Consider the following 24,316-nt stretch of genomic DNA (forward strand, 5'->3'; position numbering starts at 1 on the left):
TTAATAAACTTTACTTAAAGTTTTAAGTCAACTTTGCACTGTACGTGTGCACCTGCACGTGGTATTTTGTGTAAGAGCCACACTCAAGGGGCCAAAGAGCTGCATGTGGCTCGCGAGCCATTGTTTGACGACCACTGGCCTAACATATAGGATGCCCCCCAAAAATGTATATATCACACTTTGAATAATTATAAAGGCAGTGTTTATTAAAATACAGTTCATTTTCAAAATTGAGCTATCATCTGTTAAAGTGTGTATACATTTTTTGAGACACCCTGTATATACTTTTCAAAAATATATTTTTATTGATTTTAGAGAGGAAGAGAGAGGGAGAGAAAGAAACATCAATGATGAGAGAGTATCATTGATCGGTTGCCTCCTGCAGGCCTATACACTGGGATGGAGCCTGCAACCCAGGCATGTGCCCTGATCAGGAATTGAACCATGACCTCCTGGTTCATAGGTTGACACTCAACCACTGAGCCATGCCAGCTGGGCATTTTTAATATAATATTAGTGGTTACCACTGGGAGATGGGATTATGAGTACCTTTTAATTTCATCTTCTGGTTTTTCAAATTTTGCACTTGTTTTTATTTTGTAACAAAAAAAGTCTTAATATCACATTATCTTTTTTGACAAGTATTTTACACTACTGATTCACATTAAGCTTCCTGCCAACTCTATGTATGGGTATACATATATATGTGTATGCATATGTAATTAAACATCCTATATAATAAAGAGGTAATATGCAAATTGACCATCACTCCAACACACAAGATGGCCACCCCCATGTGGTCAAAGATGGCTGCCCCCATGTGGACACAAGAAGGCTGGCAGGGGAGGGCAGTTGTGGGTGATCAGGCCAGCAGGGGAGGGCAACTGGGGGCAATCGCGCTGGCAGGGGAGTAGTTAGGCATCGATCAGGCTGTCAGGGGAGTGGTTAGGGGGTGATCAGGCTGGCAGGCTGAAGTGGTTAGGGGCAATCAGGCAGGCAGACAAGCGAGCGGTTGGGAGCCAGCAGTCCTGGATTGTGAGAGGAATGTCCGACTGTCCGTTTAGGCCTGATCCCACTGGGCAGTTGAACATCCCTTGAGGGGTCCCAGATTGGAGAGGGTGCAGGCTGGGCTGAGGGACACACACACCCTGTGCATGAATTTTGTGCACCGGGCCTCTAGTATAAAATAAATACATATGTTTCCAAGGGCAGTTTTAACATGGCTTCTCCTGCGATAAAAGGCCACTAAAGAAGGTACAGGTTTTATGCTACATAAACAGAACGCACCAAGGCATCTTACCTTCAAATTCTTGGGCTCTCCCACCTGGAAACCCCGCTGGGAAAAGTTACCAATTCTCAGGCTGTCCACTTCAGTTACTTTGCTATTGTAAAGCTCCTGTGTAAGTGGTTATGGAAGAGCTGTTGCTATGGCAATGCAATCTGACTGAATACCAGAATGTGTCTAAAATTGGTACAAGTGCCTTTTTCAGGGTTTCCTCCGAGGATTAATCATTTTCCAAGAACTAAATCTTTTTTCCCCCCATCTCCTGTTAGAACAATGGTGCCAGAGCACCTCACCCAGTTCTAGGCCAAAATGAGGAAGGGTCTGAGAAAGACAAAGCTTGATGGTTGAAAGACCAGAACCACAAAGGAGCCAGATCCTACCAGATACTCTGATCTCTTTGTACCCCCTGCCTCTTGGATGGCTTTGTCACCTTTGGACCCCCTTTGCCCCTTAGCTGCCTCAACCAGTACTGTTCATTCACTAGTTTGTCTTGCTGGGTTTTCTCTGTGTGTCTCCTACAAACTCTTTTTCCTTTATTGACCCCCAGTGGTAGGCATGCACTATGTCCCAATATCCATCCTCTTATTTCTCTCCTCACATTCTTACTCTCTGAAGGGCCTTCACTCCTATTTTTTTCTTTCCTGCTGTCTCTACGCAAGGATTCCCAAGTCAGAGCTATAGCCTAACCCTCATTTCCACCCAAGCCCACCACCTACCTTCCTGGGGCCCACAGGATGTCCCACTTAAAAAGCTCCAACCCCCAGGATGGGGTCCTATTTACTTTTCCACTTCTTGCCCAACTTCCCCCACACCACCAACATGAACTCAAAGTTCCTAGCCTGACAATTGCTTGCAGGTGTTTTTTTGTTTGTTTGTTTGTTTGTTTGTTGCAGTTCATGAACGCTACCTGTCTTACCCCCTGTCTTGTCCAAGTCACGTCCTCTACCTGGAATGTCCTCCCCGTCCTCCCTCCTAGTAGTGTTTCTGGAGTCTGAAAGCCTCCCCCTCAGGCTGAACTAGGTCTCCTCCTTTGTGTTCCCCACTCACTGGTACCTGTCATACTGAACATCATTGTTTAAGTCCTGTCTGTCTTCCCCCACTGGGCTGGGAGCTCTTTACAGCATGATTGTGTCTCATTCATTGCTGGCTCCCTGGAGCCTGGCACATACAAATGCAGAAGTAGATGTGTCATCGCCATCTTAAAATCAACATTCCCAAACCACCCCACCAGCCCTGCATCCTAATGTTGCCATTTCCCACAGATTCACAGGTATGTTTGCTGGCTTCCATTAGTTTCATTCCTCAAGGACAAGCCTTCCCTTTGTGCTTCTTATTCATCCTGACAGGGCCCGGCACTTTGCTGCCTGGGACTGGTACAGAGCCTGGTACAGAGCAGACTGAATTGAACGAAGTTTACCCTGGAGGGCAATGCCTTGCTCCTTGTCACTACATTACATAGTTTCTCTAAACCCATTGAGGTCAGACAAGAGGCCATGGGCTCCAGGGTACCAGGAGAGAGAAGTTCTATTGACCTTGGAAGCATATGGAGTGTTAGGTGTAGGTGGAGGAGCCACAGGAAGACCAACTAGTCCAACCCTCTTGTTTTGCACCACAGGATGCCGAGACAGCAAGAGCCAGTGCTGGCACTGAGCCTGACCTTCTGACTCCCAGACTAGTGCTGTGGACAGGGCTGTCTATTCTGGGGGAGAGGGGAAGGCTGACAAAGGGTCATTTGTAAGATAACCAGGGTAAGATCTGTAGGGCAGGTCAACATACTACAGGCCTAGTGATTCACAAAAGCATCAGGACAATGAATGTGAAGGAGAGGTGATTAGTACAAAGGGGTGGGGCCTGCAGTGCAGGTAAAAGCTCTGTAAGACTATGAGTGGAACAAGGGTGACACACGATATCAAGGGTGATAATCATAATGGTCACCACGTGTGCAGAGCGCAATGGTCAGCTGGAGTTCTGCCACAGTCTGGGGAGATTCCTGTCACTAGTCAGGATTGGCAGAGGCCTGGGGGGTGTGGGGCACAGCTGTGTGCCGAGTGTGAATGTGGGTGTAGCCACCACTGTGTTTTGCTGCACAGGAATTGTTCCTGGGTACAACTACTGCAACCAAGAACCCCACTGGAAAGTCCAGGCTTTTCCAGAACAAAGTTAAGAAAAAGACATGCATCAGAATTCTGTATCTTATTGGGGGGAAAAATTGAGTCCAAACACAAGTATATTAGAGCACATGATTAACATTGTAACCATACAGCCTACAGCCCTTCAAAATTATGTTATGAAGAGGTTTCAATGATCTGAGGAAATACTTAACGATATTATTTTAGGTGAAAATTGCAGGCTGAAATAAAGATATATTCAGGAACTTACCATGTAGAGCAATGAACACAGAAGGAGTATGTCCAAAATGGTCACTGAGTTTAGCTGTGATTTTTTTTTTACCTAGTCTCTATTTTTTTTCTCCTGCATATTCTAAATTTCTATGCTGAGCACATATCATGTACAGAGTGTAAAGATAATTGTTTTATTTATTTTTAAGACACTAATTGTGCTTATAAGAAAATATAAGCTGTCAGGTTTGACTTCATTCTCTGTGGCTTTCTGCTCTGCTCTCTAGAAATGTTCTCCTCAATCTAGAGTAAGTCCCACCCCAGATGGCTCAATCCATTTACTCACATTCTGAATATTTCTGGAGTTGGTCAAATTCTTCTGAAGTGAGGGAGACCCAGCGTTCTTCACTCATCTTTAAGCTGGGTCTGAGCGCTTGAGGCTGGGGATGGAGTTTTGTTCACCAGGGTGAAGCCGAGGCCCAGCCCAGGGCCTGGCTCATTGCAGGTATGCGATGGACAAGCCCTCTGGGAGATTTCTCGAGGACCAAAGTGTCTATGGCAGCAGTGGGTACCTTCCAGCAGATGAGCGAAGACCTCTGCTATTCCTCAGGGAACATCCTTCTATGTGCAGTCAAGGTAAATCCAGAAACCCTTGCTCTCCCTGGGCAGAAGTAGAAAAGGCATTATGAATGAGAGCGCTAGAACACATAAGGCATCTTTTCTTATTGAAAAATCCCCAAATTTCCTTTGCTGGAAGACTTTAGGATGGAATGGTTCTCAGGGGAAGGATGTTTCCTCAGGGAAGCCTGAGGAGGTCATGGAGACAAGACCAGCACAACCCCAGACAGGTGTCTGACAGGTGGGGATAGGTGGCCTGTAGGAATAGGTAGCCATACTTTTAAACTTGGAGAAATTTTTTTTTAAATATATTTTATTGATTTTTTACAGAGAGGAAGGGAGAGAGATAGAGAGTTAGAAACATCGATGAGAGAGAAACATCGATCAGCTGCCTCCTGCACATCTCCCACTAGGGATGTGCCCGCAACCAAGGTACATGCCCCTGACCGGAATCGAACCTGGGACCTTTCGGTCCGCAGGCCGACAATCTATCCACTGAGCCAAACAGGTTTCAGCTAAACTTGGAGAAATTTTAAATGTCTCCTATGAAAGGAGGTTGTAAATGCCTCAGGCAGCTGGATGCCTCATGTAAGTACAAGGACAGTAGCCTCTGTGGGGTGATTTGAAAGGTGAGCCATTTTCTCCTCCACTGACTCCAAATCCCACCTTAGAGCTGCCCACCATCCTCTGATGAGTCACTCTGGAAATGCAAATACCCCCCAAGCCTGGCTTACATCCTAGTGACTGAAGCAGCTCTCTTTCCTCTCAGAACCATAAAAGATGATTAGAGGGCAGGCCTGTGGGCCCAGTGCAGAAGATCCTGAAGGAGGAGAGGGAGATGGAGTCTGACAAACACTTTAACATCTTATTCTCTGAGCCTAGCACCCTGGCTCCCACCGTCAGTCATTAAATCAGTGTAGTGGGTTGTGAAATGAACGTGGTGGGCCAAGACTAGCACTTAATAACATAGAATAGCAGAGAATGGAATGGAATGAAATGAAATGGAACTGAAAATAAGACTACATCTCCTGCCCTGGATGGTTCAATTCTTGGTCAAGGACATGGACCTGGGTTGCAGGTTTGATCCCCAGCCCTGGGTCAGGGTGCATATGTGGGAGATAACCAATTAATGTTTCGCTCTCTCTCCTTCTCCTTCTCCCTTTCACTCTGTGAACAGGGGAAAATATCAACAGGGGAAAATATCCTCAGGTGAGGATTAACAAAAAACAAACAAAAAGAGTACATCTCCTTTCAGTTATATATACATGTGTATAATGATCATAATGTAAAATATACTTCTTTTTAAATTTTTTTATTAATTAAATCTTTATTGTTCAGATTATTACAGTTGTTCCTCTTTTTTCCCCCCATAGCTCCCCTCCACCCAGTTTCCACCCTACCCTCCTCCCTCACTCCCCACCCACTGTCCTCATCCATAGGTGCACGATTTTTGTCTAGTCTCTTCACGCTCAAATATACTTCTTATTCTCAGTTGAGGCTTAAAAAATGTTGGAAAGCCACCAACCAACCTAATAGGAGGAGAAATAAAGACCAGTGTTACCAAAGAATGAGCCCAGTTTCAACAAAACAGGACCCATCGTGGAGAATCGGACTTCAAGGCAGATCTGGGGAGCCTGAGGCACATGAGAAATGGCAGAGGAGCTGGAGGAAGCCACCCAATGAGGAGACAGATTTGTACAGTTCTCTGGAAGAGTGGACCTGGAAGGCTAAACTAGAGCTGGAGGGAGATTTGGGCTCTGTAAAGACCTTCCATCGATCAGAGCTCTCCAACAGTAGGTGGGAATGCATGACCAGGGAGTGAGAAGCCTGCATCCAAGTTCTAGTTTCTCTCATTAAAAAGTCCAATTCTCTCTTGAATCTACCAGCCAACTGGATTCCTTCTTGGCACCTGCTCTTGCCAAGGTCCCCAGTAACCTCATTGCCAAATCCAACAGGCACGTTGCAGGCCTTCCTTACTTCATTTTCTCTCTCTGCAGACCTTGCCATGGCACAAAACAACCACATTGAGCTTCTTTTATCTTTATGAATGTTCCTCCTCAGTCTTCTCTGCCTCTCCTTTTGCCATCATTATATAGCGGAGTTTCCAGAATCCCGTCCTGAGCCCTCTCCTCATTCTACATCCCTCCCCTTAGGGCTCTCATCCTCCTCCACAGATTCAGTGACTCCCAGGCATGCTGCTCTGACCTGCACTCTCTCCTCACTCTGATCTGAATATCCAGCTGTCACTGGGACTCCCCTGTATATCTCAAGCCATTCCAAATTGGCCCTTTCCCATGCCCCCCACCTGCCTCTCCTCTGCATTCTGGTTGTGCACTGAGAGGAACCAATACTCAGCCTGAGCACCTCCCCCTTCTTTTCCTGCCAACTCTGGGCACCAGTCCCAGAGAGTGACTGTCCACTGTGTGTTCCCTCCTCTACATCACACCAGCGGTCCATTGACTCAGACCCTCGTCTTCTCTCGCCTGGTTTCTGACAACAGCATCCTGCTGCTCTCCCTGCCTTGGGTTTTGCTCTCCTCCCCTTGGTTGGCTCTAAATTGCCAACCAGATCATATCTCTCTCAGTAATAAAATTCTTCAGTGGTTTCTATTGCCTATAGAATTGGATGTAATCTCCTTTACATGATACAAAAAGCTCTTTATGATCTGGCCTCTGATTTTCATTTCAGTCCAAAATTGAGGGGTAACCTTTGAAAACATTTTCCATCATACCAGGGAATTTAACATTACAACTGGTATTACCACTGCTGCTGAACACTTATTTCTCACTGTGCTCTATGCTTTACATCTATTACCTAATGTAGTCCTCACAACAACCATGTAAAAGAAGCTATGCCTCCTCCCTTTTAGATGAGGAAAATGAGGCAAGGCATTTAGTGGATATGGTGAGGAGAAAGTAGGAAGCCCAATGCTTTTGTGTAAGAATGTTTCTCTGATATGTATTCTGCATACTTTCAGAAGCATAGCACTCTAAGAGGGCCCAGAGACACACTGCATGAGAGAACTACATGAAACTCAAAATCAGAAGGCAGGAGATCTGAATCCTGGCCATGACTCTTATAACTATTTAACATTAGACAAATTTTTTGTTTCTTGACCCTTGGTTTCTTTATCTTAAAAATGGGAAGGCTAATTAAAAACTTCACTGAGTTACTGTTATGGTTAACTCAGGTAATATATGCAAAAAATCTACCCCCCAAGCCCCACCTAGCACCATGCCTATCATACCATGGGCACTCAATAAATAATCATTGCTATCATCCTATTGCAAATACAACACAGCAATATGACTTAAACAACCAGGTGAGTGCAGTTGGGTACAAAGTCTTTATGTACTTGATTTTATCCTGCTCCAAGGTTGTTGTAATTTTGTAATTACTCATCAAACTTTTATCCACTAGTTTAGCATTTACTGATGATTTTTGACAGGATTAATTATTACTATGATAGTGAATTTCTAATCCCATTGTTCCTTTTTTATTTATTAGTTGGGATTCTACTGAGGAAGAGTTTTCTCCATTACTTCTTTATATCAGTTTATTTATACATTTTAATTTATACTATAAATATTACATATTGTATAAAGAAATGTTAAATACTAAAGGCCCAGTGCACTAAATTCATGCACTCAGGGAGGTTGCTTAGCCCGGTCTGCACCCTCTTGCAGTCCGGGAGCCCTCAGGGGATGTCCGACTGATGGCTTAGGCCTGCTCCCTGCGGGGAGCACAGTCGGACATCCTTAGCACTGCTGTGGAGGTGGGAGAGGCTCCTGCCACCACCGCTGGGCTCGCCAGCCATGAGCCTGGCTTCTGGCTGAGCGGCGCTTCCCTGTGGGAGCACACTGACCACCAGGGGGCAACTCCTGCCTAAAGCGTCTGCCCCTCTGGTGGTCAGTGTGCATTCATATCGACTGGTCATTCTGCCGTTCGGTTGATTTGCACATTAGCCTTTTATTATATAGGATAAACATAATATATAAGAATATAAATAATATATAAATATGTATAAATGTATATTGTATTTAGATTTTATATATTTACTTATATTAATGGATTCTTATTTTATTCAATGGGTTATAATTCATTGCTATCATTATTTGTTTTGATTCTTGAATTGCCCCAGATTTGGTCAGTGAAAGCTCATTTGACATGGTTCTTTGTTCTTTAGACATAGACCTATCATTCTGTGAGCACATCTTTATTTTCTGGGACTACAAAATGTTTCAGGCTTATCTTGTCCTTCCTCAGTCCTAGTCCTGAAATCAGCCATTTCTCCAAAGCCCTGATTTCTTTTAGTGGAGAATCATATTTGAAACCAAGGTGTGAGCACTAGTTGTGCTCATTGCTACTGGGGTGGCATTGGTTTTAGGCCATGAAAGGGACAGAGTTAGGAGATACATGCATGTATACACACACATATCTCACCTCTGGGTATCTATTATCTATCTATCTATCTATCTATCTATCTATCTATCTATCTATCTATCTATCTATCTATCTATCCATCTGTGGATTGTCTTTCACACATTGTTTTGTTTTGTTTTCCACTTAACCATGTATCCTATGAATCACTCCATATCTGTTCAAGAGATCTTCCTCATTTAGAACCAAGTTTGACTCTAACACTTACCTGCTTACATCCTCCAGAGGCCTCTCTTAGCCTCCAGGATAAAGAGCAAGCTCTTTAGCCAGTTCCAGAAGATTCTTTATCCATGGTACAGCTCACATCCCCAACCTCACCCCAATTACCTCCTGCCCCGCCTGCTCCACATTCCAGCCAAATCAACCTATTCCCTACTCTTAGCATGTGGTGTTGCATGATAAGACCTCCCAAACAGTAGTTAATGGACTGACAAACACACCGTGCCTTTAATCTACCTGGAATGCCCTTTACTCCTGCCTTCCCATAGCGAACCACTACTCATATGTCTGGTTCTGCTTCTTTCCTATAGGTATTTGAACTCTTTGAGCAAACTAAGCTCTTCTCCCAGCTGTGTTCCCATAGATCCTCTTTATTTCTCTATCGTGGTAGCTGACAGTCTTGTGTTAGAGACAGATACCCCAAAAGATAATTAACATGTGACTTGGTGAGAATAGTGGTACAGATATGTACAGGGAAGTATGGGGCCATCTAATGCATCTGGAGCAGACACAGGGGAGTAGAATAAGAGCCCTGAAGGAGCTGAGAAGGGGTAACAAGATAAAGAGATATATGTTGCAATAACTCAACAAACACTCATGTTATTATCTCTGTTGTGCCATTGTAGCTCAGTGCTTGGCTTCTTGGTGAATGGGGCTATACGATTCTCTATTTTCATCAGGAAAAGGTAAAGGCAGGAAATGCTGCCTGGCTCTCCAAATGGTACCTGCTGACCATCCTCTCACATGACAGCCCCCTCTGATTCTATGCCCTTTGATAAAGATGACAGCTAACATACAAGAGGCCTTGCTCCTACTGACATCATCCAGCATTTTCCTTTCAGCAGCTTGACGCATTGCTCTTGTCTGGGAGGCTCATGACAGTATGAACAGTCTGCTTATTACCACCCTGCACATCTTTACTGACAGACAAAAAAAGTAATAGAGTTTCCTAAATAACACTCAGATTGGATATTGTCAGGCTTGGATGGGAAGAGGGTGTTTTATGTCCCTACAGCTATTCCACTCTCAGCAATAGCTTCAGCTCCCTGGCCTCAATGTTCGTGTCTGTAAAATGAGGGGGTGGGAATAATGGTTTCTAAGTCATTTTCTAGCTCTGCAACTTCACATACTGGATCAAACTCTATTTTTTCTGAACAGATGTCAGCATGGAAATCTCAAATCAGGAGGAAGATGGCAAATTCAATGGGCATTGAATTGCACCCTGGGTCTCTATTCATTTGAATGAATCAGCCATAGCCAATTATCCAGGAACAAACACCTCTTCATCTCCTCTGTGCTCTCATAAAAAACATTAATTCATGAATATGGCATCAGATCGGGGGAGCTTATTTGTATGCATCTGATGATTTATAACAAACCCATAATGAGTATATTTTTAAAAGGTAAGAATGACTAAAAGTTAGAAAGATAAAAACTCCTCTCTTCCCAGACTTGTGGGGAGTCACATGTTAATAACTGCTCCATCTCTGGGGTTTTGCTCCTGCTGATCCTTTTTCAACTCAGTCACGCTCATGCGGCCTCTGGAGTTCACTTCAAACATTAAAGAAGTTCTCTAAGAAGCTCCCTTTAATCTCCTGCACTAGTTTGGGCATATCTTCTCTGCTCTCCTTGGGCTTTTCTCCAGTGGCCCCGTGAGACTGAACTCCTTCAGGGTAAAAACAGTCTCCTGCCTGCTTTGGAGGTCCAGCTGCTACAAGACTTGTAAGGGTTCCTTTCCTGACCACCAGAAAGGTGGTTCTGAACCCTTTTGACTAAGACCATTTGTGTGGAGCAGAAGATCCTACCACACCTGATTGCCTATCTCAGTAGAAAAAGAACTGGGTGGTAACAAAGAATTAGAGAGGAACAAAAGGCACAAGTGGGCATAACATTATTGATTATATTATTTGGGAGTCACTTATCTTATAATAAAAAACATATATCAGTGCACAAATTTTATTAAGATAATTACCTATAAACTTCCTATATAATAAAAGGCTAATATGCAAATCGACCAAACGGAGGAATGACTGGTTGCTATGATGCACACTGACCACCAGGGGGCAGATGCTCAACATGGGCGCTACCCTCTGGTGGCCAGTGTGCTTCCACAGGGGGAGCGCCGCTCAGCTAGAAACCTGGCTCACGACTGGCAAGTGCAGCATCGGTGGCTGGAGCCTCTCCCACCTCTATGGCAGCACTAAGGACGTCCGACTGCTGGTGGAGAGCAGGCCTAAGTTGTCAGTCGGACATCCCCAGAGGGCTCCCAGACTGCGAGAGGGCACAGGCCGGGCTGAGGGACTCCCCCCACAGTGCTGGAATTTCACGCACAGGACCTACAGTATAATTATAAACTATAATCTATAAACTTTTAACAGTCACTTTATTATGCTTAACCTGATAGTATGTTGGGAGTTGTTTAAGTTGCTTGAATTCATCAATTGTAGTAGGATTACATTGGTGGTCTCCAAGAAACCATTCGTCCTGATAGTCATGCCCTTTTTAGTCCCTTTTTCTTGAGTCTGGGCTGTGCCTGTGACTTGCTTTAACCAAGAGAATGCAGTAGAAGTGGCCCTGTGCCAGTGTCAGGCCTAAATGTCAAGAAGGCCTTCCACTTTTGTGTTTCTGGGAGCACTGAACTGCCATGCAGAAGCCCAGCCACCTTGCTGGGGAGATGACAGAAAGACCACATGGACAGAAGGAGGCTTAGTATTGCACAGAGAACCGAGCAACCCCGCTGATAACAAGGCCTGAAACCCCCAGTGTAAGGTCCTGGGCGAGCCATTCCTGCTAGCTCTTAGTCATCCAAGCCATCCCAGCTGTGGTGCTGGACATGGAAGACAAGGAGCCCTTTTGGATTTTAAAGCCTTAGGAGACACGATGGGGCACGGAGCCCACTGTCCCTGCTGAGCCGGACCTGAACCCCAATGCAAAGAATCATGCAGAAGAATAAAACGATTGTGGCGCCACTAAGTTTGGGGGTGGTTAGATGTGCAGTCATAAATAATCAAAGCAACCACATAAGCACTTTTGAGGGCAGATTACATGTGTATCTGTTTAGTAAAAGAATATGCTTGATTCATGCTTGAACATGTTCGTGTCTTAAAAATCCAGTAATTGGAAAATTAGAGGCCTAAAATACCTTTTAATGCATGCTGTTGGGTTAATCAAATATCCTCCACAAATTAATCAGATAATGATGAAGTTAAAAAAACTATAATTTCTAATTAAAAAGAATTAAAAGACAAGAAGAGCAGTATCTGAACACCACAACCAACTCAAAACAAGCCTGACATTGCAATAACAACGTGACCTTCTCCAGGTCACGGGATTCTAACATCTGGCTGAATGAGGAGGCAGAAGTTGCTGAGCATTTAGAGACAGCCTGACTTCACAGATAACCCAATTAGAGCCTCCAGGGTACTTAGTAATGAGCTAATTTGAGTTTATGAATAGCAAATATGAGTAATCCCTAATACCTCATTTTGTAAATTACCATCATATAATCCTTATACAAACATAAAAATAAAAGTCTTGGAATTGTGTGCTACTTGTATTTGAGGACTTTGCATCCCATTAGTGGTCTCAGAGTAACATAAGAATCCCTGCTCTTGGAGAGTTGTGAAAATCTTAGGCTCAACAGAGCTGCCCAGGTGTGTGTGTGTGTGTGTGTGTGTGCGCATTTAGGCGTTTAGGGGTGAGTACCAAGGGGAGGCCTGCAGGCTGCTGAGAGAAGCTGAGATGTGTTCCCTTAAGGGGCTGCCTTTGGCATAAGAAGATATTGTCAATCTGAGGAGTGTTCACAGCCCAGGGGCATCACAGCTTGAGTGTGGGTCATTCATTCATACTTATTCACCCATGCAACAAATCATTATAATAACAAGTCAGAGCAGCAACCTCCATTTATAGAAGATGACACATTTTGTGCTTTGCGCACTTTATCTGCAACAGTCACTAAACCCTGGGAGGAAGGTATTTTTTAAAATATTTTTTTAAATTATTTCAGAGAGGAAGGGACAGAGAGAGATAGAAACATCAGTGATGAGAGAGAATCATTGATTGGCTGCCTCCTGCAGACCCTACACCGGGGATCGAGCCCACAACCCGGGCATGTGCCCTGACTAGGAATTGAACCGTGAACTCCTGGTTCATAGGTCGACACTCAACTACTGAGCCACACCAACCAGGCAAAGAGGATGTTTTTAATGCCCATTTTACAGCTGTAAAATAAGTAAGACAGAACTGGTATTTGAGCCCAAGTTTGTTTAGTCCCAAAGTTGAGAATTTCCTTTCACCATACAACCTCTGGATGAATAAGTATTGAGTACATAAAGGACCAAACCTTGTGCTAGGTGCTAATACCACCAATAAGCCAACTATGGAAAGCTTAAACCCTCATCCTGGAACTGAAAGGTAAGTTGGAGGCTGGCGGGGAAACCATGGCATGTGCCTGGAAAGCCAATATTATTTGGGGGGTAAAATCTACATTATATAAAACATAATCACAAAATGGAATAGAATGCAAAATATGCAGGAAGTGTGAGGAAACATGAGAGTTGGAACAACAATAACAAAAAAAAACAACTGCTGTTCTCCTGGTGCCACTTCTGTTCACTTGGCTTTGCCACTAGGGGCGCTACGGTGGGGATGCTGAAGTGGGGTCGTAAATGCCAACACTGCAATCTGACTTTGGACTCCACAGCTGAGGTGCTGATGCTGGGGAGAGGATTGCGACAGGAGGCATCCTTCACAAAATTACTACCAGAGGAGAACGACTCATCTCCAGAGTCAGGGAGACTTCTGTCTAAAGAACTGAACACAAGTCAGGCACTGGAATTACAGACACCAGAATTCAAGTTTCTGTTCTACCACGTAACAATTATGAGACATTAAACAGGTTGTTTTTCATCTCTAAGTGGGGATACTAATAGTAATTAATACATGCTTCACATGGCTGTTATGAGAATTATTTGTAAAATGTATAAGAGAGTCATAGCAAGTAAAATTTCCTATCAGTGGTTCCTAAAGTGTGGTCCTCACACCAGCAGTACTGGCATCATTGGGAGGATAAGAAAAGCAAATTCTTTAAATCCACCCCAGGCATACAGAGATTCGAGTGCAGGCCAGTGTTTTGTAACCATTGCTTGACATTAATGTAAGGGACAGGACTAAGAAGAGGAGCTTGGAATGGCTGAAGTCATTCCTTCTCCTTAAGAGGCCCTAAGGCAGCCAGACTCTGGATGGATCAAATAATTTCCACTTTCCTGAAGCAATCAAACATTACAGAAAAGCCAAGGCCTATGACTGCCTGTCATCATGCCTAGCTCCTAAAATTCTTATGTTATGGCATACTCCCTGCAGAATTTTCCTTTCTTTACAAACAGGATCTATGTTTCACACTCTTCCTGTGACATTGTGTGCCTAATAAATGATCTCAAGAAGGCATAGACCAGATAATAGGAGTTTCCTAACATAAAGTGAAAGGACAAAAACAAACAGAAAAACCTGAGAGGGTGAGAAAGCGACAGCTCCATTCTCACCACAGCTCATCCCTATGTCAGAAATGGAATTTTTCCAGAAAGAGACACTGCGAGGCATGGCATGGGGCGCAGGCAGGTCTAGAAAAGGACAACACTGGGAATGTACCAGGTATTGTGTTGGCAGAGGTGTGATGTGTGCTTGTGTGTGAATGTGTTTTAGCAATAACCACACCAAACCACACTAAATAGACAATGTTCACGTTTGGAACCATGTGTGAAAGCATGTTCAGGTTGGTAAGTTCCTGTGGACCAGGAGGAACTTGTGGTGAGCTGGCCTGTGAGCATTCTCCACTTCATTCTCCCACCCCTCCCTCCTCTGACAACCTCCGATCTCCCGTTCTATTCTTTCCTTTCTCTTTCCTTCTTCCACTGCCTGCTGTCCACAACAACATAAACAATAGTCACTACTTGCTGAGAATCTGCTACCTGTTCTTCATTAATATAATCCTCAAAATAATCTTTCAAGGTAGGTATTATTATGCCATCATATTTAGGATCAAGCTCTTTGCAGGCAGCTGAGATATCATTCAAACCCATATCTGCCTGAATGCAAAGCCCATACTCCCTCCAGTTTCTCTGCTGGTTTTCAGTCCTAGGAAGGATTGTTCATTTTATGGTTCATTCCAGGAGCCCAGGATTTTGTTTGTGGAAGGCTCTGGGCAGTCCTGTTTCTCTTCCTCCACCAACTCCACAGAACCAACAATGTCCTACTGAACAATCATGCAACAATGATTCAGCACCATGGACAACAGCACCCCACAAGCACTTACACCTCATTCTGATCCCAGGCAATATATTCCTGGATGGTCCCCTCCACTTCAGAGGTGTCTAGGGCCCACCTTGAAAAACACCTCATTAATAATAGCTAACCTGTACAACATGCCAGACTGTCCTAAGCAATTTGCATGTATTATGAGGTAGATACAAATATTATACCCATTTTAAAGATTAGGAAACTGAAGCACAGAGTATTAAATAATTTGCCCTAGGTTGTGTGGCTATTAACTGATGGATTCAGAATTCAAATCCAGATCATCTGATTCTGGGGGTGTGCCTCACCATTATGCCCTGTGATACAAAGATAACAGGGGCACTGAAATCACATGGCAGTACTTGTCATAAGACAGTCATCAAGAAAATATAAATATAGTTATCATAATTTAAAAAAGGATCCGAATTGAATAAAGCACAAAATCTAAACTATTTCACAGGGGCTTATCAATTCAGGTTCAGAAACACCACAACTAGATGTGGTTCTGGAAACTGGTAAGAAAGGTAAGTTCATTTCCCAAGCAAATAGGAATGATGTGGCCTGGAGCCCATGGCTCTATTCTTGGTAGGCATTAATAGTTAGTAGGTAGGTCACTTTGAGCAAGTCACTTTCACTCTCTAGACCTCAAGTTCCTTATCTGATGATTGCAGAGAGTGGAGTAAATAATATTTAAGGCTTCCTCTAACAGCAATCCCATTTCCTTCCAGAAATATTAGACATCAACTCTTTGCTCTTGCCACATAGGATCTAGTGCCATCATTTTAGGCTGGGAAATGCCATTTTTATATTAATTTAAGTGGTGCATCAGTGGATAGTAATAATCCTATATAATAAAAGGGTAATATGCAAATCAACTGGTGGAACTACCAGTAACTATGACGTGCACTGACCACCAGGGGGCAGACGCTTAATGCAGGAACTGCCCTCTGGTGGTCAGTGCACTCCCACAGGGGGAGCGCTGCTCAGCCAGAAGCTAGGTTTACAGCTCACAGCTCACGGGAGCAGGAGCAGGCCTAAGCTGTCAATTGGACATCCCCCCAAGGGCTTCCAGACTGCAAAAGGGCACAGGCCAGGCTGAGGGACCCTCCGCCTCACCCCCCCCCGCCCCCACCTCCAGTGCACAAATGTCATGCACCGGGCCTCTAGTAGTAAGATATTATGGCTACCATATCGAATTGTTAACAAATTAGGTAATATCCTTATTGATTAGAAAGCACAAAAATAGAAATGCTCCAACATTGCTGGTGTGGAAGTAAATTTGCCAAAATAACACTACATATCAATAGCCTTAAAATGTACATTTCCAATTTTACTTCTCTAAGTTTATCTTAAGAAAGTAACTATGGGCAATAACAGCACTACCTCTGTGACTACTATTACTACTTCTACAAGATTTCAACTCCAACGATATTTATAGCAGCATTGTTAATAATAGCAAAAAATTTCCAAGCAAATTAAATGTCTCACAATATGGGATTGTTTGCTTGGGATGTGTATCTAATGAAATACTCTGAAGTCACAGGAACTAAGTAAAAAAAAGTATTTGAATCCATGGGATAAATGTCTTATGCAGACTAAAAATCAACAACCAAAAGTTAGTTAAAATGTTAAGCTATAAGTATTTGTAGTAGATGTTGAATTGTGCCAACCAGACTCTTCTAGAAAGAAGGATTATTCCCCCAGCTGCTGGGGAGTATTGCTGGCAGACGGCTCTCTGTTGTCAATCCTTTTCAGGAATTGCCTTAGCTGGAAAGAGCATGCCTAAGGTCATGTCCCCTTTCTGGATTCAATTACTGAATTATACAGAAAGGAGGAGTATAAAGGCCTGGTCCCCTCACCCTAACTTGGAACAACTCAGCAAGACCATCCCAGTCCAAACCCTGCTTTGTCCCTACACTCCCACAAGTGGTGATCCCAAGAGTACTCCTTTTAAAGCTAATAACAGTCCTGCACTGCAATTTCCATCTCAGAATCTACTTACCAGCAAATCTGATCTGCAGCAATATGAAAATTTTAAAACCCCCAGATATTCTTCATTAACTTCTTATTTAAAAAGAAAATGAAAATATGAAAGCATTGCATATCATCCTAGTAAATGTGCAATTTGGTTATAGCAATGCTTAAAGGACATTTTGAGCCTTAAACGAATTTCTCAGAAAACAAAGAAGATGAACAAAAATTAGTCAAGCCTCCAACTCAAGAACTGAGAAAAAAGAAAATAAACCTAAATAAAGCTGAGGAGGGCAGTACTAAAGGCAAAGGCAGAAAGTAATGAGCTAGCACCCCAAACAAAACACCTGAACAGTTTGTGAATAAAACCAAAAGCTCTCCTTATTGTTGTTGAAAAATAATAAAATAGACAATTATTTGAGGTTGGAGAGATGGAGAGGTAGAGATAAAGATATAGAGATAGAAATAGAGATAGATGAAGAAAGAAGAGGAGGGGGAGGAGGAAGGAAAGGAGGAGGGAGAGCAGGAGAAGAATATGAGTAGGAAGAAGAGGAGGGCTAGAACCAGATATATTAGAAATAAAAAAGGGGGCATAACTATAAATGCAAGAGATTTTATTAAATTATGAGAGAATAATTAGAAAGCCTAAATGAAATGGAACTTTTTAGGAAAACATAAATGATCAAAAGTGATTCAACAGCTCAATAATTTCACTTCTGGGTATTTATCCAAAGAATATGAAACCACTAATTCCAAAAGGTAAATGCACCCTTATATGCATTGCAGCATTAATAGCAATATCCAAGTGTCCATCCATAGATGAATGGATAAAGAAGATGTGGTATATATACACAGTGAAATATTACTTGGCAATAAAAGAGAATGTAATCTTGCCATTTGCAACAACATGGATGGATTTAGAGGGTATTATCTTAAGTTAAATCGGTCATGCAAAGAAAGATAAATACTATGATCAACTTACATGTGGAATCTTAAAGAAAAACAAAACAAAACAGAAACAGACTCGTAGATACAGAGAACAAACTGATAATTGCCATAGGGGAGGGGGTGCAGGTGGATTAAAAAGGTGAAGGAGAATAAGAGACACAAACTTCCAGTTATAAAATAAATAGATCATACATATGTAATACACAGTACCAAGAATAGGGAATTATCCAAAGAAAATGATATTATAATAACTTTGTGTAGTAACGTATGGTTACTACCTTATTGTAATCACATTGAAAGGTATATTAATGTTGAATAACTGTTGTACCTGAAACTAACATAAAATTGTATGTCAATTACACTTTCATTGTTTTAAAAAGTGATTCAAAAAGTAGAAAAGCCTGGCTAGTTCAATAATAACAGATTAAATTGAATCAATATTCAAAAGTCTCCTTGCCCAACCTTCCTGGTTCAGACAGTATTATGGGCAACTTATAAGAATCATTAAGGAACAGATAATTCTTCTCTTACATAAGTTGTTCCAGAGCACAGAAAAAGATGTTACGTTACAATTTATTTTATAAGGTCAGTATAACCCGGTTACAAAAGCTGAATAAGGAGAGCACCCATAAAAACAAATTACAGACCAACCTCCTTACTAAATTAAGCAACCCACCCCATTAAGCAGCCAAATCCAGTAAAGTGTTAAAAGAACAACACATAGAGTTTATTTCAGGAAAGAAAGGATAGATCAAGATTACAAAATCTATCAGTATAATATACTTTTTAACAGAATAAAAGAGAAATTTAAATGACAATCTCAATATAGTCAGGGAAAAAAATCTATAAAATTTCACATCAAAATATCAAAGAAAAGCAAACACACCTCTAAACACATTAGAAGGTAAATGGAACATCCTTTATTTCATAAAAGCTATGTACTTAAACCCCACAGCAAACTTCATACTTAAGTGGCAAAATATTACTAGGGATGTAATGTACAACATGATGACTATAGTCAACACTGCTGTATGAGCTATAGGAAAGTTGTTAAGAAAATACATTCTAAGAGTTCTCACCACAAGGAAATGACATTTTTTCTTTTCTTTTTTTTTTGTATCTATGTGAAATGATGTATGTTAACTAAACTTATTGCAGTAATAATTTCACAATCTATGCAAGTGAAACCATTATGCTGTACACCTTAAGCTTATACAGTGCTGTATGTCAATTATATCTCTGGAAAAAAATAAAACTAAGCAAAATATATAAAAAACAATAAGACATTCTGGGAAATAATCAATGTATACTTATTTAGATAAATGGCAAAATATTAGAAGCATTACTATTAAAATCCAGAACAAAATAAGAATATGCTTTCAGATGTCTACAACCTACTAGAAGTCCTAGGCAATTAAATTAAATGAGGAGAAGAAATAAGAGGTGTACATATTAAAATAGAAAAGGTGAGCTGTCACAATTTTTAAATGGTATGATAGTATGCCTAGAGAAAACAGGAGAATAAAAATAACATAAATTATTACAGAATTTTAGCAAAGTGACTATATGAAATCAATATTAAAAATAAAATGCTTCTGCCGAAACCAGTTTGGCTCAGTGGATAGAGCATCGGCCTGCGGACTGAGAGGTCCCAGGTTCGATTCCGGTCAAGGGCATGTACCTGGGTTGCGGGCACATCCCCAGTAGGAGATGTGCAGGAGGCAGCTGATTGATGTTTCTCTCTCATCGATGTTTCTGACTTTCTGTCTCTCTCCCTTCCTCTCTGTAGAAAATCAATAAAATATATTTAAAAAAAAATAAAATGCTTCTCTGGCCAGGTGGCTCAGTTGGTTGGAGTGTCGTCCTGTACACCAAAAGGTTGCGGGTTCGATTCCCAGTCAGGGCACATAGCTAGGTTGTGGGTTCGATCCTGAGTCGGGGTGCATGCAGGAGGAAACTGATCCATGTTTCTCTCTCTCTCCCTCCCCCTTCCACTCTCTCTAAAATCAAGAAAAACATACCCTCCAGTGAGGACTAAAATAAGAGTACAAAATGTTTTCCTTTATATAAGCAATAACCAAATATAAAATATAGCATAACAGAAAAATATCTCTTTTTTCTGAAAAGTTAAATGTACTCTGGAATAAGTCTAACAAGAAATGTGTTAAGACCTTTATGGAAAAACCTATAAATATTTATTGAAGGACCTAAAGGAAAACCTGACTAAATGGATAAATATCTTATTCATGGAAAGGAAGGCTTAGTTTGTTTTAGTTCTGGTATTTACTAGATCCATGACGCTGGAATAATTAAAAAATCTTAATCTAGCCCAAACCACTTTGGCTCAGTGGATAGAGCGTCGGCCTGCGGACTCAAGGGCCCCAGGTTTGATTCCGGTCAAGGGCATGTACTTTGGTTGCAGGCACATTTCCAGTGGGGAGTGTGCAGGAGGCAGCTGATCGATGTTTCTCTCTCATCGATGTTTCTAACTCTCTATCCCTCTCCCTTCCTTTCTGTAAAAAATCATAAAATATATTTTTAAAAAATAAAATAAATAAAAAATCTTAATCTGGCCGAGCCCTAGAGCCTCATTTGTAAAATTAGAATAACAGAATCTTCCTTATGCAGTTATTATAATTATTGGAACTTATAAAAGGAAATGGTATTTTTTTAAAAAACTTAGAATTATATGTAATACTTTAATAGGGCAAATATATGTTTGTTACTGCAAAAAAGAGAGAGAGAGATGAAAGGATGCACACAACATAATAGGTACCTCCAAGGAAATTAGAAATTAGAAATTGAGATTCTATTACCTGTAATGTTTTAATTCTTTTAATAATGTATTCTTTATATAATTTTAAAAATATAAAGGACATTTCATATTTTCATCATCTTATTCTGCTTCTTTCTATTTTCTCTAGCACAACCCAAGTCAGTCTTCTCAAAGTTTACCTATGTTGGTTAGAGCCTTATAGCACATTGACTTAAAGATAGATAGTCAAGCAGTTATTGTATGGAGAACAAATCTATGTGCATTACATATAAACATGTAGTGTGTGTGGGATTACATTATGAACAATGTGTATTACATGTCCTTTTGTAACTTTTTGAGTATTATATGTTTTTATGTGAATTTCTGCATTTGGATGCGTAAATATGCACCATGGTTAAATAAAGGAATTATCTGCACCTGAAGTTTTTCTATATCAGAATTGTTATTTTGTACATCATAGTGGGAATTTTCTATCTTCTACTTATCCCATCTTTCCCTGTAACGTTTGGTTAAAATAATAATTCAATTATGCTTGTATATTTACCCACTTCTTGCTATGTATAAAATAGTCTACTAGGAAGTAAAAGGGATGCAGGGATGAATTACGACTGATCTCAGCCCTCAGTGAACTGACAGTTCACTGGAGGTACCACAGAGCTTCCATAACAGCTGTAGTACTGAGCTGTGTGAGCTAAGCCTCAGAGGCAGGAGAACTCAGGGCACAATGATGCTCATGTGGTTGATTGAGAAGAAAGGACAGAGAAGAGAAAAAACTCTTGTTTATGAAGTGTACCTGACATGCTTGCACCGGAGGGAGAAGCTGTGGAAATCAAAACTTCAAGACTCCTAAGTTGGGTCTAATTTAAAAGAGTTTCTTCATGCTATGAGATTATTTCTTGTATTTTCTATTTTAATAAAAATTATAGCTAATGAATTCCTCAGGTCAAACTAACTAGAAATGTGCCGTTTCGTTTCCCCCCAAATTTTCCAAACTCATGAACCCTGTTGGGTGGAGAGTGGGTGAAATGTTTAGAGGTCTGCACACTGGGGCCTGTGAGGTGAAAAGAGGTTCTCTTCTATTATTCCTTTGTACCACTGGTTTCTGATGAGGAGAACAAATTGCCAACACTATCCTACATCCAGAAATCTAGACCTGTCCGAAATCAGAAGAGGATAGCCTTGGAGTCCAACACACTGGGTCTGCATCTCATCATGCAATTTCCTAGATTTGTGGTTTTAAGCACCGTATTTATTCTTATTTAATCTGTCTGAGCCTAAGTTTCCTCAGGTGGGAAACTGGAACAGTGATATCACGTTAAAGAGAAAGGTTAGACATAATGAATATAGATTTCCTAGCATGGTGCCTGGCACACAGGGTTTAGTAGCTGTTAATTGCCTTTCTTTTTTTTTTAATCAAATACAGGTAAATGTATCAAGATTCCCTGATATCTTTAGTGCTTTGTACTGGAGAAAGGGGTTTAAGATGAGAGACGGTATGAAGCTAGGGATGAAAATCTTAGACCTCGTTTTAGGGAAGAGGAACCAGCGGTAAAAGATTAAATGGGGTGAATTTTCACTTTCACCCCTAAGGAGCAATTAATGAATAAAGCAGAAAACTATGACATGGGAACTTTGTGACAGCTTCTGCTTGCAGGTGTTAGGAGTGGCTGGATGCGAAAGCTAGATTAGGATACGGGAGGGTTTGGCAAATGAGCACAGTTAGTCACATGGCTGAATGTGTTTAATAAATTATAGTTCAATTGGAGAGATTGACCTCCCTGAGTGAATCACTTTGAACTAGACAAACACAATGGAAATCAGTCCCCACTAAAGAAGAAAAAATCATTTTATTTGATTGACTGACATTGTTTTGGGCAGAGCATGGAATTACATGCTGAGTTTAGGTAGGTCAGAAAGACATCCTGTTATTGATGGAATTACGTGTGTTTATACCGTCTTCCAATCATTCACTAGGTGTGACTTTTAACTACATAAATAGATCTACTCTCAAACTTATCTTTCTCCCACCTCCATCCACCTCCAAAGTGAAATAACATAGATGTTCCTCATATTTTCAATGGAAATGTCATTCTTCAGATCAGTATGCTTGATAATTGGTATTATTTACCTCCACCTCTTTTCTCCTCCAAAATTTGAATACCAAATAAAAAACCAAACTACCAAGTTTTGTTTTATATTATCTGTCAGCTCTGTCCATTTCTCTTAGTTTAATTCCTTGTGACAGCACCTCCAATTTCTGGGTAACAACCCCTAATTGGCCTCAGCATTTGCCTCTAGTCTTCACAACTTCCTCACTCCATTTCATTCTGCTCTGCATATGAGCACTCTACTCTACAAAAGCTACTAGCTTCAATTATTCTCTTTCTTAGGAACCAATAACTGCTTCTTATTGACTATCAGTTTGTGTCTAATTTCTTTTCCAGGCCTTCAAGGTCCTTTATCATCTAGTTTAATCCAATCTTCCACTAGTTTGGGTCAAGACAGTGAAAAATCTGGGACTAGGAATGATAGTTGTCATGCATTCTTTCTGTTGACAGTTAGGGTTCTGGGATAAAAAGGAAGCAAACAATGTCAATACTAGATGTAGCTTTCTGGGTCATGCTTTATCAGATGCTGAAAGTAATTTGTCATTACTTTCATGTCTAGTAATGAAAGACTTGTAACTCATGAGCTGGGGCCGGGGGCATTTATTTGCCTGGGGGCTGATGAGTAAGAGGTCACAGAGCTGGAATAATACCATGAATCTATCCAAAGTGATAAAAAAAAAAAAGACAAACATGAGAGGGGAGATGCCTAGTGACACGCACAAATACACACACGTATACAGGATTACAAAGAGTACTATAAGCTGTATTTATGGGCTATTTCTATATGGCAACATGGCTTTGGACCAAAAACTGGCTTATGATGGGACTTTATGACCCTAAAGGCAGAGCACCTTATGAGTGAGCAGTAAAGGGCAAGGAACATGTGTAATAGCATTGTGAGCATTGTCCATAGGCCACTTGGCCACAAGGAGAAGATGCAGGGTGCATTCCCAGCCACTACTATTCTGGCACAAGGGAAGTTGAAGCAGTGAAAGGGAACTTGTCCTGGCTATGCGTTTGCAGAAAGTCTCATTGAGCTAAAAATAGAGCATCATACAAATGTTTTTATTTCACTCTTGTCATGGGGTCATGAAGCTTAACTAGATGAACTCCTGTGGGCCTCCTTCTGACCAACAGACAGACCCTGCCTGCTGAAGCATGCAGAGACTTTTTTTGTTGTTGTTGTTGTTTTGTTTTTTTTTGTTGGAGAGAGAAGCCATTCCAACTCAGAGGTCAGGGTTGTCAAGAAGGAGAAGCCTGGCTGTAATAAATAGCCAGAAACTCTAGATTAAGGCTAAGAGAAGACAGAAAAAAGAATGGT

The 24,316-nt window shown here is 41.4% G+C and overlaps 1 protein-coding gene across 7 annotated transcripts in view; it reads right to left on the minus strand.

Moving 5' to 3' along the window:
* DGKG (diacylglycerol kinase gamma) overlaps nt 1-24,316 on the minus strand; it is a 210,818-nt gene that overhangs the window by 165,717 nt on the left and 20,785 nt on the right. For all 7 annotated transcript variants that reach the window (XM_059687264.1, XM_059687265.1, XM_059687268.1 and 4 more), the window contains exon 2: nt 3,971-4,285. In XM_059687264.1, coding sequence (XP_059543247.1) covers nt 3,971-4,037 — 67 coding nt within the window. In that variant the 5' untranslated portion in view covers nt 4,038-4,285. The remainder of the gene's footprint in view (nt 1-3,970; nt 4,286-24,316) is intronic.

Source organism: Myotis daubentonii, chromosome 3 (genome assembly GCF_963259705.1).
Source record: "Myotis daubentonii chromosome 3, mMyoDau2.1, whole genome shotgun sequence".
NCBI lineage: Eukaryota > Metazoa > Chordata > Mammalia > Chiroptera > Vespertilionidae > Myotis > Myotis daubentonii.